The sequence below is a fragment of the Trichechus manatus genome, unplaced genomic scaffold (genome assembly GCF_000243295.1).
Source record: "Trichechus manatus latirostris isolate Lorelei unplaced genomic scaffold, TriManLat1.0 scaffold00028, whole genome shotgun sequence".
In the NCBI taxonomy this organism is placed as follows: Eukaryota; Metazoa; Chordata; class Mammalia; order Sirenia; family Trichechidae; genus Trichechus; species Trichechus manatus.
In genome coordinates this window covers 7,090,883-7,104,305 of record NW_004443964.1, presented here as the reverse complement: position 1 = coordinate 7,104,305, position 13,423 = coordinate 7,090,883, and the positions used below count along the sequence as shown (strand labels likewise).

Below are 13,423 nucleotides of genomic sequence, written 5' to 3'. Positions count from 1 at the left end.
AGAGCTTTGTTACTAACCTCTGTCATCTGAGATCTTTAAAGATCATCTGAGGAGCCACCCCCACCCCCATCGCTGTGACCACTTTAAGAAGAGTCACATACTTCAAGGCACGAGGAAAACTAGCTCACTCTTCCACTGCTCACGGCTGGAGAGCCATCTTCCCAATACAGAGCAACATGTGAGCCCCACTCCCTGGCAGTGAATTACTTAAAATGGCCCTTCTAGCCACAGTCTTTGCAACTACCACACAATGATTGGGTGGGACTATGTAAATAAGGTGCTTGTGGCCCACCAAAGGGATCAGACGGCTTAGTACTAACACAAATAAGGTGCATGACACCCTTGTGGGGGTCAGGCCATGCAAATAAGGTGTATGGAACCCTAACAAGGGGATTGGTCAGTCTGCCATCCTACTAGGCTTAAAAGAGCAGTCAATCACAGATCAGAGAGGGACCTACTACTACCAAGAAATAAGAGCTGGGAGGGAGCACATCCTTTGGACCCAGGGTCTCTGTGCGGAGAACCTGCTAGACCCAGGAGATGGAGAGAGCATGGGAGAAGCTGTAACACAGAAGACTGCGAGAGATGGCAGTGCAGCAGAAGCAAGAGCGATAGTGGCACAAGACGGCAGGAACCAGGAGACTGGCGTGAGATGGCCGGGGTGGGGCTTGCTTACCCATGGAGCTAGGAGCTTTGTAACACTTGACCGAGCAGGGCTGAGGTGAGGCTGAGAGGCTGAGAGGCTGAGAGCCAGAGAGAGGCCTGCCTGCGAGCATGGCTGAGAAGCAGATGTCCTGATCGAAGAACTGTATCCTGACTCGTTTCTCATCCCGAGTTATACGTTGTTACTTGCCTTTCTCTTTCCTTGTCTCCCGTTAAGCCTAGTGGGATGGCTAAATTGACCAATCCCCTCGTTAGAGTTCCATATACTTTATTCGCACGGTGTCACCCCCACAAGGGTTCTATGCACCTTATTTGCATTAGCAGCAAGCCGTCCAATCCCCTTGGTGGGCCACAAGCATCTTATTTGCATAGTCTCATCTAGTCATTATGTGGGAGTCACAAAGACTATGGCTAGCAGGGCCACATTAAGTAATTCACTGCACCACACCCCTCCTCCACACACACATAAGCACCAGGCGCTTGGCACTCAGTATGGTCAGCAGTAATCTTCCCAAGCCTGGGATACCTCCTCTAGCATTGCTGCTTCCAAGAGTACTCCCTCCTACCTTTCAAGTTATGTTCAACTTTTCTAGAATCCCACTTTCTCTCCCCTTGATTCATCTCTGAGTGCAGAATACGTGGGCACCAAAAGCCCTGGTTTTAGTGATGGTTGGCCCCACTTCCGAGTTCTCTTCCAGCTCTACAGTCAGCTTAGCAGACAGACCACAGTCACCTATGGGAACTGGGAGAAACCTCTGGGGATAATTCTGGGTGACTCTGTCTCTCCATCTGCATGCCGCCTCCCCACCAGATGAACATACCCTTCCACCCACTCAACTTCCTCCTTTACCTGGCACGAGGTGCCACCAGGTTCTTCTCTACAAACCCTGCTTCTCTGGGCTCTGCTCTAACTCATGGTTTCTGATGATTTTCGGGTCTCTGTTGAAAGCCTGGCTCTTTTCTGTGTCTGAGCCTCTGGCTTTCATGCTCTCATTCTCAGCTCAATTCTAGTGCCAGTCTTGAACTTCGTGGGACCTACACGGGCCAAGGAGTGATGGAAGCAGGGGCACTTGCTACCCCATTCCAGCATGACTCAAACATTTCAGAGATGAACATTCTATGCAGCCAATGACTTAGAAATAAGCAGAGGCAAGAACATGAGCTGGGGAGGGAATAAAGAGTCAACCTTCAGTGCGAGGGTCTTGAATCAAAAGGGAGACTTTGTGAATCCTCAAGTCTTTGCTAAGCACCCATAGGAAACCAAGCACACAGCCTGCCAAGCACCGGGGGTGGGGTGGAGAACTACAAAAAAAGGCCAAGACACAGCTCTTATCCTTGAAGAGGTGATGCTCTTCTGGTGCACATGACAAATAACTGGCGCATTAAACTAGACAGTATACAATTTTAAGTGCTAATTTGGTAAAGAAACAAGTCTAAAACCAAATGAATCTCTTCTCCTTTTTGACTCTTCTATTTCTATAAATGGGACTATCATTCATGAGCCCCTTTTGGTCCCATCCCCAGGCACCCAGATTTGAAACCCCATCCTTGGCTCCTCCCCCCTCTCCCCACTCATTTCCATCAGTCCTATAGTCCCTTCCTTCTTAGTGGCTTTTTAAATCATTTCCCTCCTTTCTTGTCCCTGCCCCCACCCTACCTCCTGACTTCTCACCTGCTTCTAGAACTTCTGTTCCAATCCATCCTATATTGAACTTTGGTGCGATGGATCATTTTTATATGGCCTTTCTCGCCATGGTCTTCTCTTACCAAATGATTGGGTGGGACTAAGCAAACAAGGTGAGTGTGGCCCATCAAGGGGATTGGACAGCTTGCTGACAACGCAAATGAGGTACATGGCACCCTTGTTGGGGTGGGACCATGCAAACAAGGTGTATGAAACCCTAATGAGGGGATTGGTCAGTTTTGCCATCCCACTAGGCTTAAATGAGGCATCCCAGAGATGGAAAGAGGGAACCTCACTATCACCAAGAAAGAATAACCAGGAGTGCACTGTGTCCTTTGGACCCGGGGTCCCTGCACTGACAATCTCCTAGACCCAGGAGACAAGAGAGCTGTAACACTGGAGAAAGCACCAGACGGTGAAAAGCAGCAGCAGAGAATGAGCAGGAGTAGAACCAGGAGACCAGTGTGAGACAACACAGTTGGCTTCCTGGCCCACGGAGCAAGGCAGCTACAGTGGGTGTGCTGACCCATGGAGCAAGAGCTGAGTGCCTTCGGGCAGGAGGCTTCCTGGCGGAGTGAGGTGCCCCTGGGCACTTACTGGTGGAGCTAAAGAGCTTTGTAACACTTGCCCATGCAGGGAAGAAGCCAGGCCAAGAAGCTGAGAGGCCAAGGGCCAGGGAGAGGCCTGCCTGTAAGCATGGCCGAGAAGGTGTCCTGACTGCTGAGAAGGTGTCCTGACTGAAGAGCTGTATCCTGAATCATTCGTGATCCTGAATTGTAACCTGTTACTTCCCTAATAAACCCCATTACTGTGTGTATGGTCTGTGAGTTCTATGGGGCCATTGTAACAAATTAACAAACCCAGCAGCGAAGGAGAGAGTGCCATGGGGGGGATAGCTGGTGTCAGAATTGGTAAAAAAAAGTTGGAGAGAGGAGGTATGTCTGACCTGCACCTCATAGGAATCAGTCTTGGGCTATTGATCTTGATTCTCCTTCTCCCTCATGAAGTTAGAGGAGGTCAGACACTGTCTCCATTTTTACAAAAACCCCTTTATCAATCCTCCTAAAACACTGATTTTATCAGGTACAGTAGGAATAACTGATAACTGCAGAAATGTAAACTTCTGAGGCTGGAATCAAGGCTTTCCAGAATGTGGTCCTAACTTGGCAGCTTTATCTCCCACAGTGCCCCCACAGGAACTCTCTGCTTGCAGGAGCCAAACACCTCTCTTACTGTTTGCCCCAAACACGGCCTGCTCCCTACACACAACCGTCTGGTGAGGTCTTAGCGAATTTTTGGCATTCTTGAAGGCCTAGCTCTGAGGTCATCTCCTTGCTGAACAATAAGAGAGAATCATCTTTCACTTACCGTATCTCCAATTTTCTAAAGAAACTGCCTGCATTTTGGCACTCAGGGCTACTGCCTTGTATGTTTATCCTTTTATTTAAGAAATCTTCACCCACTCCTGCACTGTATCCATCAAACTGAAGGCAAAGACCACTTGAACTTGAAGTTTTGGTCTCATAACACCTCACTAAACAGGTACTCGTTAAATATTTACGGACTGACTTGGTAATGATGGGACTTCAGAGGAGGCTGACGTCACCGAGAGATGGCTCCTAGGAAGGAGAATCTGGAATGGGTCTTGAAGCATTTAGTTGCGCGAAAGGGTGCAGGGCATTCCAGGGATGAAAAACGTGTGTTGGTGGGACAAGAACATCAGACTGACCAAAGCAGGGAAGAGTATCTGGAAGCCACAGGGGAGGAGGCAGGGAAGGTCCAGGACCAGATGACAGAGGGTGACACAGGGGGCAGGTCCGGCAGCAGTGGGAATGACTTGACTCAACAGTTTTAGAAATGCTTTTCTGGGAGCAGAATGTAGAATGCACTGAGGAGCAGAGAGGATAGACTGGAGACACTGGGCTCAATAGAGGCTTCTGCAATAATTCAGGCAAACCAAGGGGTGACAAGGACCTAGACTAAGATGGCGGTGAACCCCAAACACTGGTTTGTTCAACTGGTACAGTGCACACCATTAAGTCAGAAGAACTGTAAAGGTGAACAGAGGTTAAGGGTTGAAGGAGTCTTACCACTGCCCTAAACTTAACTCTTTAATAAGAAAGGGTCAATGGCTAGGCTGATCTGGTCTCTACAGACACCATCTCATTTGCCCTCAACATCTCTACTCACCTCAAAACCAGGTCTGTTCCTCTTCTATTTTAAAATGTAACTCTAACCCCCAAATCTAATGCCCAGAAATAGTCTTTAAACCTTGAACCAAAACTATCCCGTGAAGCCATTGTTAAACTAAACAACAGTTTAGCTCAACTAATAAAAGAATGTCTGCCTCTTATAAAGAATTATCTGTATGAGCTTAATCTGACACAGTTAACCTGAAGCACAGATGAGAACTTTAAGGGGCAGAGAACCTACGTTAATGACGATGAGACAATCTGCGTAGAGTTAGTGAGAATGGTGACACAGTGTGAAGTATGAACCAACGTTACTGAACTGTTCATGAAGAAATCATAAATGGATGTATGGTTGTGTATACAGTATTGCCACCAACACTAAGTAAAATATTAAAAAATACATATATGTGAACTCTAAACAAATCTAGCCTATTAAACTCATTCCCATTATCGTCAAGTCGATTCTGACTCATAGCAACCCTACAGAACAGAGTAAAACTGCCCCATAGGGTTTCCAAGGCTGTGATCTTTATGGAAGCAGACTGCCACATCTTTCTCCCGTGGAGAAGCTGGGGGATTGGAATGGCTGGTGGGTTCAAACTGCCGACCTTTCAGTTAGCAGCCGAGCGCTTAACCACTGCTCCACCAGGGCTCCTATTAAACTCATTAGGTCACTTAAATTACTCCACTAACCCTGTTAATATCTGTGAACTGAGTCAATTCCGGTGTGATTATACCCAGTTGGGTGGCTCCAGGCAGGATGTCTGATTGGAGTCAAGGCGTCCTCCTTTTGTGAAATGGTGGCAGTAGGACCTGCTTCCCTAGGATACTTGGTAAATGAATTTAAAGAACGCCTGCCAAGCAATTTGAGCTCCTTGGAGAACAGTTCCACATATATAGGTGGCTTTGTGACCTGCCTGCAACTGCAGGTTTTGCAAATGCAATTTGACGTGTTCTCTCTTCTAGGATGCACCCCTTGTAAACCTAGGTTCACCCTCCTGAAGGGGTCTCTTGTTTAGAAAAGGTCAGGCTATTGGAGGAAACAGCCATCACCTACAAGAGCCTAGAGGCACTACTAAATAAGGGATCCTTGCACGAGGCTGTATCCAGTCATCCACTGAAAGAAGGCTCCAGAGGATCTGGCCTATAGCAAAGTGCACTTACTAAGCCTTCAGCAAAGTCCTACCTACTACCAAGGTTAGCGCATATTTCCTTCATAGCAAACTCTAACTGCAGCATCAGACGGTGCCCCTGAACCTGTACAGAATTCTTGACTCGTTAAGATGTTCGGGGGGTGGGGGGGTACAGATTTCACCATGCTTTGGTCACTGCAGGAGAAAAGGCAGAGAGCTCTGTTCCCCAGTCTATCAAGACTCATGCTTTAGGCTAAGGAACTACCATCGCTGTCTTTGGAAAATTATGCTCACTTCAAACATTCTGCCTGGGCGAAGCGGTCACTTTTCCTCAAATACATGGTCACAATTCGGAAACTGCCAGGCGTGTCAGCATGGTCAGCAGCACCCACCACTCCCGGAGTTTCCGCCCAAATCCGGAGCTCTTCCCTCCGTCAGGGACTGAGGCGCAGGGGTCCCGGAGTCAGGCCGGCGAGGCCCCACCACCATCTTTCCCAAAGCTCCGACGCATGTCAACCCGGAGAACTAAGCTGTAGCGTTCCCCGAGCTTGCGAGGACCCGACAGGTCCCCAAGCTCCTGCCGCTGCGCGCGGAAGCAAAGGGAGCAGGGAGAGGCGGGCGCCAGAACGCCCGGCAGGGGAAGGGGTGTGATCGCGGAACGCCCGCGACAGGAGCGAACCCAGGCGCGGGCTGCCAGACGGCGCTGCCGCAGAGCCCGGGGAGGGGGCGCAGGAGCGCAGAGCAGGGCAGCTCGGCGGCTCAGGGACAGGCAGAAGCGGCCGCGGCTACTCACTCAGCCAGGACTCCAAGCTCTCCCCTTCCGCCTCCGCCATATTGCAGCCGCCCGGGCCAGCCCTGCGCCCTCAAACCTCGCGAGAGCCTGCAAGAGACGAGCCGGAGTGTGACCTGCAGGGGGCCTGAAAGGAGCGGGCGCAGCTACCGAGGGTAGCGCCAGACTACGACGCGGATTGGGAGGGCGAGGGTCTGCTTTTGGTTCTTTCCTGTGAACCTTGGAGTGAGAGACTCTAACGCCCAGATTTAGGACCCTGTGGGGTCTGTTTGCCATCTCCAGCCACTCCCTCGTCACTCGCTCAGGCACGCCGAGGGCAGTCACCGTCGGGTCCTCGTGGCCAGCCAAGATGGCTGCTCCCTCAGTGAAGGCTGTGCGAGGGTGGTCGGGCTTGGCCTTGGGTGTGCGAGGTGTTGTCCTGCGGCTTCCAGGGTGAGCGGGCAATGGACAGCTGTGGTGGGGAGGCACTTGGATCCTCACGGAGGGGCCCGTGGGGGAAGGAAGGTGGCCACAGGCAGGCTGTGTGGGGCCCTGGAGAGAGCAGTGCCCTGGGGGCCGGGATATCTGGGTTCAAGCCTATGACTAGCTACTTGACCTTGGGCCATTACTGAAGGCTTAGTTACTGCTCCCGCTCGAGGGTCGGGGAGATCTAGTGATCTAACTCGGATCTGAAAGTGCGGCTCTGCTAAATAACTCGGAACTGGGATCTCCTATGTGTTTGGAGGTGGGGGAGAGATACACAGGCGAGGAACCTGTCCTACCGTTTGTTCTTGACAACGAGGAGACTTTGCTGGCTTGTTTGGGGGAGGTCTTCCCACGGAATGAGAGCCAGATTTATTGCGGTTCAGGTTTAGCTAGCGGTCTCCGCGACGCTGTCGTTGGCGGGTTGGGAAACATGCCTATTGTTAAGTCAGGTTTATTCACTTGTGGAGTCAGCCTCCCCTCTCCCCCTCCTCCCCCCAGGCTAACCCAGGTGAGGTGGAGCCGCTATGGCCCTGAGTACCAGGATCCCCGGATTGACGGGGAATATTACCGCAAGCCCATGGCCAAGCTGACTGAGGAGGAAAAGTATGAGCGGGAGCTCAGGAAGACTCAGCTCATTAAAGCTGCCCCAGCGACAAAAACAAGCTCTGTGTTTGAAGACCCAGTGGTCAGGTTAGATAGAAACAAACGCTTTTGTTCTCCGGGTGGAGACTATCCTCCGGAGGGTCTACGGTAAGGTTTTTGTCATACAGCCTTGGAAAGCTAAACATGTTGCTTTTCTCTTTGAAGTAAATTCACCAACATGATGATGAAAGGAGGAAACAAAGTGCTGGCCAGGAACCTGATGATACAGGTAAGCAGGACTGTCCTCATGTGTCATCTGTTTTTCCTATAGCTTTGCGCTTGGTTCTTTCAATTTAGCTTGAAAGAGACTAGTTTCATAACACGTCTTTAACTTCTCTAGATGTATGTGGGGAGGGGGCTTAAATGAAGTCCCGTGGAGTCAACAGCTGCCATTCCTTCACACATTGCAAAGCTCAGCTCAACCCTTCTGTCCTAGTCCAGGAAAAGAGAAGGCACTTAGGAACTTTGTTTTGCGTGTGCTGAGGGAGGAGCTACACTGCCACAGAAAATGGGATGATGGGAGAAAAGGGTAAGGCACTTGCTACCCCCCTTGAGGAGCCTGGGGCAGCCTCTTTTACTGTATCCCACTGCAGACCCTGGAAGCTGTGAAAAGGAAGCAGTTTGAGAAGTACCACGCTGCTTCTGCAGAGGAGCAGGCAACCATTGAACGCAACCCCTACACCATCTTCCACCAGGCTCTCAAAAACTGTGAGCCTGTCATTGGTCTGGTACCCATTCTCAAGGGCGGCCATTTCTACCAGGTGAGTGGAAGCAAATGGTCAGGCCAGGAAAGCAGGGGTGCCCGTGCCCATGTGTGAAATAAGAGGGAGGTCCTTGGGAGTGTTAGGGCCCCTGAGTTGGGCCAGGATTGATAGCTCTCTAGGTACCAGGGACTGTCAGGATCTGCTCCTCTGAGTCTGTAGTGTGAAAATCCCAGGCAGGAGATGGGGAGGAAGAGAGCAAAGAAGTACCCAAATAGCCTGTTCAGAAGCCTGCACCCCCACCCCCTTCTGTCCAGCATCCTGCGTCCTAAACTGTAAGCTTCTTAAGGTGAGGGACCATGTTTATACTCCATCGCTGTATGCCAGCGTCTGGCATAGCACTTGATCCATAGCTGATGCTCCATCATCGTTTGTTGAACCAAACTAGGTGCCTCTCTCATGGTGTTTAATTGTATTCCGCTGTTGTTAGCGGGTTTTCTTGTCTTCCTCTTTTCAATGTAAACTCTGTAAAGGGAGGAACTTCCTCATTTATGTCTGCATCCCCACTGTCTGGCATGGCATCCGGCACTAGTGGGGGTCTGGCAAACGAGTCTTGGATAGAGTGTCTTATTTTTAAGCACCCATGCTCTGAGGTGGCTGAGTCACCCCAGCTAGAGGGACTTTTCCCAGTCAGTGCTGTGCCCACATGGCAGAGCTTCCATTTAGGAGGAAAAGGAGTCATGCTTAATGTGTTTGCTGAATGAATGCCCCTGTGTCTGCCACACCAAGGTTACCCAGGGCTGCCAGGAGCTCAGTTAGAAAAAGATCAGGCCCCCCTTGCCCCAGGAGCCTTAGCAGGGCTGGCCCAGAGAGAACCTGTGGCTGCTTCTAGACCTCAGGAAGGCAGACGCCCCAGTCCTGGCCGGCCCTAAGACCAACTTGCCAGTGTCCTATCTCACCCAGGTCCCTGTGCCCCTAGCCGACCGGCGTCGCCGCTTCCTGGCCATGAAGTGGATGATTACTGAGTGCCGGGAGAAGAAGCACCGGCGGATGCTGATGCCAGAGAAGCTGTCACATGAGCTGCTACAGGCTTTCCACAACCAGGGCCCCGTGATCAAGAGGAAACACGACATGCACAAGATGGCCGAGGCCAACCGTGCCCTGGCCCACTACCGCTGGTGGTAGAGGGAGGGTCAAGGCTCCTCTACCCTGCGAAGTCAATCACTGCCATTCCCCCAGGCATCACAAAACTCAGCCCACCCTCTCTATCCTAGTCGAGGAAAGAGGGAGGCACGTTGAAAAGTCCCTGTGGATAAGCATACAGCTCCTTTGTAAGGGCAAGCCTCACAAGGATGGGACAGCATGCTTGTTGCTCATTAATCCTTTACTTGGGGGCTAGAACTTGCCCCCTTAGCCCGTCTCCTTGCCAAGGGGGAACAGGCTGACTTGGGGATTTCCCCCAAGGAACTCAGGGCTAATCCAGCTTCCTCTTTTCTCAGCTTGGAGTGGACCTTTGGCTGATATGAAAAGGAAGCAGTTTTAGTGTTAGAAAAGGTTTATTAGAAAATTCTCACCTGAACTGGTGCAGCATGTGATACAGTACATCTATTCGTTGAAACCAACTGGAGAAAATAGGCTTTTTTCCAAAGTGGTCCTCATATAAAATGTATAAAAATCCATTTTTGCTGTGGCTTGTGCTCTGGTCTCTGCCCTTGACATCCCAAAGCATCCCACCAGTGTTTACAGATGAGGAAACTGAGGCACCAAGGTAGCTGTTGCCCCCATGGTTACATAGTGCAGTGGCTGGTAGGAGCTGCCCTCTGTGCGTGGCCAAGGTGGACGGTGGTGGGGGCAGGGGCTGACGGGCTGCAGTGGGGGATGGAAGACTGTCAGCAGGCTCCAGCCTGGGAGATCAGGCCTGTTTGGCGTCTTCCTGACCTGAGTAGGGGAGGGCAGGTGCTCAGGGCCGGAGCACAGCATAGGTGGGAAACAACTCGGGAGATGCTGAAAGTCTAGAAGGGAAAGTCTTGGGGGAGGTGATGACTTCCTGGCCAGGTTGGGAGGTGGGGGGAAGAAGAGCTGGAGGCCTAGTCAGAGACCTCGCTATAGTAATACTTCTGGGCTGCTGGGGTGGTCTTCCAGCCGGCTGCCCGGAACTCGATGATCTCCAGCAGCAGCAGCTGGGCCAGGGAGCTGAGGCCTGTTGGGAGCAGGAAGCCATCCCTGATCAGGACAAAGAGCTCGTCCATGCGTTGCCCGTTCATCTTCTCCAGCTGCTCCCCGACCCGGTGCAGCTGCAGCACCAAGCAGTCCACCTGCAGGGCAGGGGGAGGTGAGACCCGAGCAGGGCTGCGCATTCCACAGGGCAGCCCAAGACGGTGCTGGCTGAGCACCAGGTGCGCGCTGTGCCCTTCGTGCTGTCTGGCTTCACTCTCATGCCACCCGGTGGGTCCTGCCCACAACGCACATGGAAGGAAACAAGCTCGGAGTTGGTGAAGGCTCATCTGGGCCGGGCTGGACAAAGAGCTTCTTAACCGCCTCACTTTTCTACCTCCCCTGGTTTGGTTTCCAGGCCAGTGGCATCCACAGCTGGCCGTAGCTCTCACTGTGCCTACCACAGGTCAGCTTGCCTTCTGGGAAGGAAGTCTCTGAGCCAGAAGCTTTGGCTGCTGTGTGTTTTGGATAAATTCTATACCTGGCACTGTGACAGGCCTTGAATGCCCCCGCTAGGCACCTGCCCCAGGAAGTGGTGCCCTCAAAAACCTCCATGGACAGTGGGCTGGCCCTCTGAGCTAAGCCAGACTGCCCACCTCCGCAGCCCTGTGTCAGGCCACCCACCTCCTCCTCCTTGCTCAGGCTGTCGGGCTGGGCCAGCCGGAAGAGGCAATCGTAGACAGGGTTCACTAGGGCCATCATGGGCATGTTGTTCACCTGGGGGAGAAAGAGGACCAGAGCACCGGGCTGAGTGGCAGTGGGAAGCAGGCCAGCCTGGGCTTTGGGAGGCAGGCTGTCTGCCATCCAGGGTGGCTGCTGGGGCCTCACCCTCAGGTAGTCAAAGACGTTGCAGATGAAGGTGACATAGCAGACCCAGCCCTGCAGGGAGCGGGCCCGCAGCTGCTCCCGAGCCTGGTACTCCTGCTGCAGCCGGTTGAGGAGTCCACGACGGAAGACACTCTGGCCTGCTTGCTTGCTCTCTGCCTGCGAGCCAGCGAAAGGCTGGTGAGCAGCAGGAGGAGGTGCCATCCCAGCCACCACCCAAGCGCCCTCAGCTGAGGGCCCACCTGCCCTTCTTTGCTTCTGTCTCGCTGCCGTGCCGACCAGGCTTCTGCCCACTCCTGGAGCACCTTCCCCAAAGCATCTCCCCTTTCCCACTACCACCCAACCTGGATGATGGCGTAGCACATGCGTCCTGCTTCCTTGCTGAACACACAGTCCTGCAGGGAATGGTCCACAATCACATTGGCCACTTTGTCCAAGTCCACAGCACCTGGATCTGGGGGCAGAGAGGAGGGTTGTCTGTTCTTGTTGGGTGCCGTGAGTCGGACTCAGCAACCTCTGCTTATTTATCATAGTCACCTCCACCTGCCTCTGAAAAGGATGCGAGAAGTTTACAGGAGAGCACACCCATTCCAGGTGGCCCCCGACTGATGATGGGGTTCCGCTCAGACAGCTCCTTCGTAAGTTGGTTCTGATGTAAGTCGGATATCTCATTTTTTTTTTTTGGTTTTCATTATTATTACCTTTTATTATCAGTATCTTTATAAATCTGATCTTTGTCTTTGGGGGTTGGCATGAGAATAATAAGAGAATGATAACATCAGCAAGTTATGTGCTGCAACACTGTATGTGGTGCAAATTACTGAAGATAAGATGTAAAAAAAAAAAAAAAAGGTAGTTCGCCATAACTGAAATAAGTCCTAAGTCGGGTATGACTGTATATGCTTAAATTTAAAGAGTTCTGAAAACATACAGAGAGGGGGACAGGGAGTATACATAGAAGCAGATACCGAGGTTGAGCTCTAGCTTTGAGCTTCCTGGTTGCCCAATCAAAGAAAAACCTGGAAGGGTTATGTGGTTTTTCTACACTAGTTTTTTGGGACACATATCTTTTCCTGACACTAGGCTGAGGAAGGAATTCCATGTTCATTTTACAAGGGACGCTGAATAGCGATGTCTTCAACAGCAATTCCACACACATGAACCCCGGTAAGAGCAGCTGTGTAATGCCTCCCCCACAGGCCTAGCCCAGTGCTTGGCACATGATGGGCATTGCTAATTGTTAGCTGAGTCTAACACAGGAGTTGAACTATGTCTCTGCTGCCAAGCAGAATACATCATCCTCTGTCCCAAGTCAGGCAGCTCTCCACATCTAAGAGCTGGCTGCAGGCATGCAGAAACGACGACCTCAAATGTAAGGACTTAAAGGGCAAGAACTATGTGTTCTCTGTGCCCTACCCACCTTCCATGGGTACTTTCTAAAAAAGGCTTTGCAGTTTGAAAGTCGAGTCTATGATTCATACTCCCAAACACTGGCCTACAAGTAGCTTGTCTTCCCGTTCAGGAGTTACATTGCTGACTCTTGTTCTCAGCAGGTGAAGGCAGAGGGCTGGGCTGTCCCCTGACCCCTGGACGGAGGCTGTGCGCCTTCAGTTCAGGCCCTCTGGTCCTGCCCCGGCCCGGCCCTTCTCGGGAGGGGCTCCCCTGCTCACCTTTGAGTGCTGTCTTCAGCAGCTGCTGGGTCTCTGCATCAAACGACTGGATTTTATACTCCTCTCTCCTGGGCTCCCCCATGACCATCTGGCCCAGCAGCTCTTCGCTGGGATGGGACTACTGAGGGCACCTGGGGAGAAGGCAAAGTGAAGACAGGACTCAGGTGTGGAGTGTGGCCCGGGGGTTTCCAGTGCTGCAGGCCCTGGGTGGGGCTGGCCAGGGATAGGGACAGGTGCTCCTGGGCCAGCCATGGCATTTGGAGGCTGGCTGAGAGCCCACCAAGCTTGGCTTTTGGAGACAAGACCCCAGCCAGACACCTGCTGCTCAGTTTAGGAAACCCCTGGCTTGAGAGATTACCCAAGAGTAAAAAGACAAGGGTGAATGAGCCTACCCTACAGTCCCAGGGGGAGGCAGGTTTTATTCCCAGCTGACACGAAGGCAGG

General features: G+C 52.0%; 3 protein-coding genes across 4 annotated transcripts in view; 1 reads left to right on the top strand and 2 right to left on the bottom strand.

Moving 5' to 3' along the window:
* The window catches only part of GGA3 (golgi associated, gamma adaptin ear containing, ARF binding protein 3), a 17,073-nt gene extending 10,568 nt beyond the window's left edge, over nt 1-6,505 (bottom strand). Inside the window, exon 1 of the mRNA XM_012554900.2 lies at nt 6,466-6,505. Coding sequence (XP_012410354.1) covers nt 6,466-6,505 — 40 coding nt within the window. The remainder of the gene's footprint in view (nt 1-6,465) is intronic.
* Nucleotides 6,506-6,556: 51 nt separating this feature from the next.
* On the top strand, nt 6,557-9,924 carry MRPS7 (mitochondrial ribosomal protein S7). Its single transcript, XM_004374156.2, has 5 exons — nt 6,557-6,894; nt 7,426-7,617; nt 7,735-7,798; nt 8,163-8,330; nt 9,234-9,924. The coding sequence occupies exons 1-5, from the start codon at nt 6,812-6,814 to the stop codon at nt 9,453-9,455; spliced, it is 729 nt and encodes a 242-aa protein (XP_004374213.1). The 5' UTR covers nt 6,557-6,811; the 3' UTR covers nt 9,456-9,924.
* A 404-nt stretch (nt 9,925-10,328) lies between these two features.
* MIF4GD (MIF4G domain containing) lies at nt 10,329-13,260 on the bottom strand. Of its 2 annotated transcripts, XM_004374155.2 has the most exons (5): nt 12,980-13,260; nt 11,654-11,763; nt 11,313-11,468; nt 11,109-11,201; nt 10,358-10,585 (listed from the first exon to the last, which is right to left on the bottom strand). In XM_004374155.2, exons 1-5 carry the CDS (start codon nt 13,065-13,067, stop codon nt 10,358-10,360), a joined length of 675 nt encoding a protein of 224 aa, XP_004374212.2. In that variant the 5' UTR covers nt 13,068-13,260. The 2 variants fall into 2 exon arrangements, with proteins under 2 accessions (XP_023585015.1, XP_004374212.2); XM_023729247.1 differs by having other exon boundaries at nt 10,329-10,585; nt 11,109-11,468.
* Between the last annotated feature and the right edge of the window lie 163 nt (nt 13,261-13,423).